The 3,025-nt window shown below is 56.3% G+C and overlaps 1 protein-coding gene across 1 annotated transcript in view; it reads left to right on the top strand.

Moving 5' to 3' along the window:
* LOC113201907 (pleckstrin homology domain-containing family G member 1) overlaps positions 1–3,025 on the top strand; it is a 30,954-nt gene that overhangs the window by 9,109 nt on the left and 18,820 nt on the right. The window contains exon 3 of the mRNA XM_052266771.1: positions 2,173–2,390. Coding sequence (XP_052122731.1) covers positions 2,173–2,390 — 218 coding nt within the window. The remainder of the gene's footprint in view (positions 1–2,172; positions 2,391–3,025) is intronic.

The following is a 3,025-nucleotide window of genomic DNA, read 5'->3' on the forward strand; positions in this document are numbered from 1 at the left end:
AAACAAAATAACAAAAAATTATTTCAAAAGTTTTAAACGCTTTGCGAAACAATTACGACAAAAATAGGATATGTATCTTAACAGAGTCCAAGATGTGTGCGGTGTATATGCATTTGCAGCTGCCTGTCGCTGAATGCGGCGTGTAGTAGGTACATAACGGTGTGCATAACCGGCGCAGGCAGGAATGCGTGTGAAGCCCCCTCTCTCTCTCTCTGGCCTTGCAGCGCGGTGAGGTACTGGACCTGCGACCCACCGCCCCGGGGTGCAGCGGAGTGCGAGGGCACGTCCGTGTGCGCGGGGCGGGGCACGCGCCGACGCGCAGCGCCGAGCTAGTTCCGGGCGTAACTGCACGTCGCACCGCGGCGCAGCGACGCGACGAGCGACTTGAGAGGACAGGAATTGCTCAATTGGGTGCCTCAGATGCGAGACGGTATTACACCCTCCGGCACGGGTACATCCACCAGGCTCTGTGGGCAACATATTATGCCGCACCTTTTCTCGGCATTAACTTTTGCTCTCCTGTAAGCCGTGTCGAATTTTAATTTTTCATTGCAATCATATGACTTAGTTCATATAATTTGCAAACACATTTCAACCTGTGTTTGCTCCTTACTCTTTTTACGCTGTTTTTCATCGCACGCGCTGCCATGCTCACGTGATGTACCCCTCGTGCGGTCCGCTGGCCCCGGATCACCCGGGAGGGGTGGTGGGTGGGTGGTGGGTGCCGCGACGACTCTTTGATTGCCTTCAATTGTCGCCGCCATTAGTCCCTGTCAATGCTCGAGCCGTTTAATTGTCACCTCAGTAGTAGTAGAGTGCGAGTTATTCGTGTGACCGTGTGTGTGTGTGGGGGGGGGGGCACACTCAGCACACGATGCGTGCGCTACGCTCGCTACGTCCGTCCGTGCCGGACCCTTAACTAGTCTCGGATCCGAAAGCGAATCAACGTCGTTGGCTTTACGAGTTCCCGTGGGCGCGGCGTTGTTGGGTGTGCTGGGCCCTTGGTGAGGCCCTATGGGCGGAGGACGGCCGGAGCGCTTTGTGGGGCCCTTCTCGGGGCCCTTGGTTTGGCACTTGATGTGGCCCTTTGTGCGGCCTGCTGCCCTTGGTGGTGGGGCCCTTGCTGCTGCCCTTAGTGGAGCCCTTGGTGTAGGGTTCGCCCGGTCGGATTTTTTTCCACCTATTTTATTTTTCCTGGAAAACTATACGAACCCTTCCTTGGTGGGGCCCTTGGTGGGGCCCTTGGTGGGGCCCTTGGTGGGGCCCTTGGTGGGGCCCTTGGTGGGGCCCTTGGTGGGGCGCTTGGTGGAGCCCTTGGTCTTGGTGGGGCCCTTGGTGGCGCCCATAGTGATGCCCTGGGCCCAGTGGCCACCCCTCCCGCGATGCCATCTGCAGCTGCAGATGCTCGGCCCCTCGGCCCCCAGGTGCTGCAGCTGCTCTGCTCCCTAAGGTGGACGGGCCGCAGTATGACCCAGTGCCTTATATATCGACGGGAGGGGAGTGGCGGAGCGCGGGGTGGGCGGGCGTGGCGGCCTGCTGGGCGGGGCACTGTGTTGTGGGTCCGCGTGGGACGCCCCACCCGCCACGCCCCGCCACGCCCCGCCACGCCCCGCCGCCTGGACACTGCACTCCTCGAGACCAGCCGGTCCCGGCGGAGACTACAAGCCGTCGACCCGCATGGTAGCGGTGCTGGTCCGGGTGGCGGTCCTCACAACTCGATTTGAGAGAGAGAGAGAGAGAGAGAGAGAGAGAGAGAGAGAGAGTAAAAAACTTTGTGTGTTTGTGTGTCGGTGCTGTTGGGTCTCCGTCTCCCCTTTCGCGCAGCGAAGAAGATCTTGTCCTTCTGAAAATGTGTCGCTCTACATTGGAGAGCATGATCACTTGAAAAAGAAAGGTCGGGTGGAACGGGTTTTAATGCCTGTGCCAAAGGCAATATAAGTCCTCCTGCCTTATTGTACTTCCTGTGATGTCTTCCTCGGCCGGAGCGCCTGGCGGGTAGGCAATGTTTCACACGCAGCGCACCGCTGTGGGCTGGTGGCCTATCCCTCGGTCGGCAGGGGCTCGGGGGACAATGTGGGAGGATATAGTACACGGATTCCGGAGGATTTATTATGATATGCCTGTTCTAGGCCACTCTCGAGTCAGCCACTGACGCTTTCATCTCTTCCACAGGGCTACCTCACCGTGTGGCGCGGGCGCGTCGACTGCCCGCTGGGGTCGTCCCAGCTGGAGGCGCTGTTCGGCAACATCGAGGACATCTACCGCTTCAACCTGCACTTCCTGCGCCAGCTGGAGCAGTGCGACCTGGACCCCGTGCAGGTGGCGCGCTGCTTCGTGCGCAACGACACTGGCTTCTCCATCTACACCGAGTACTGCACCAACTACCCGAGGTAAGGCTGCGCGGCTTTGTACAGAACATTTCAGGATACATGTCGCTTAATGAGATAATGCCAAAAAGGGTACTTCACTCCAAAAAGTCAGTAAAAACCAGAAAAGATCGAGAACAAGTCGATCAAAAATTCAGAAAATATCAAGGAAAAGCCGTTTAAAATTTAAGAAAAAATTAGATTTTTTTTAATCAATTTTTTTTTTATAATTTCAAAAAACAACTTCAAAATTTAAGAAAAAAAAATTGAAGTCAGGGAAAAGTCGGGAGGCAACAGATAAATCGGTGTACGCTTGAATTTATTGTGAAGTAAGTACCCTGCGGATCCGCGGATAAGCTCGGTCAAACGCCACCTTTTGTGGAAAGCCGACGGCGACCACATATCACACGTACCCGATAAAGGGTACTAAAAGCACGACTCGTTTAGTTTTTGGCATTTTTCACTTGTGCATAGCTTGTTTCTGTCCTCTTTGCGCGGAAGGGTAGAGAGAAATTTGTCGTCTGCTTTGGCCGTGGGCAGGACAATGGCAGTCATCTGGCCCCAACTGGATGCCCTGCACGCGTGTCTTAGTCCCGCGCCGCCATGCACTCGGCTGCTCTCATTCCGGGCGGGGTGGGGTGTGGCGGGGCGGGGCGGGG

The sequence above is a fragment of the Frankliniella occidentalis genome, unplaced genomic scaffold, assembly GCF_000697945.3.
Source record: "Frankliniella occidentalis isolate FOCC.00 unplaced genomic scaffold, Focc_3.1 Scaffold3, whole genome shotgun sequence".
In the NCBI taxonomy this organism is placed as follows: domain Eukaryota; kingdom Metazoa; phylum Arthropoda; class Insecta; order Thysanoptera; family Thripidae; genus Frankliniella; species Frankliniella occidentalis.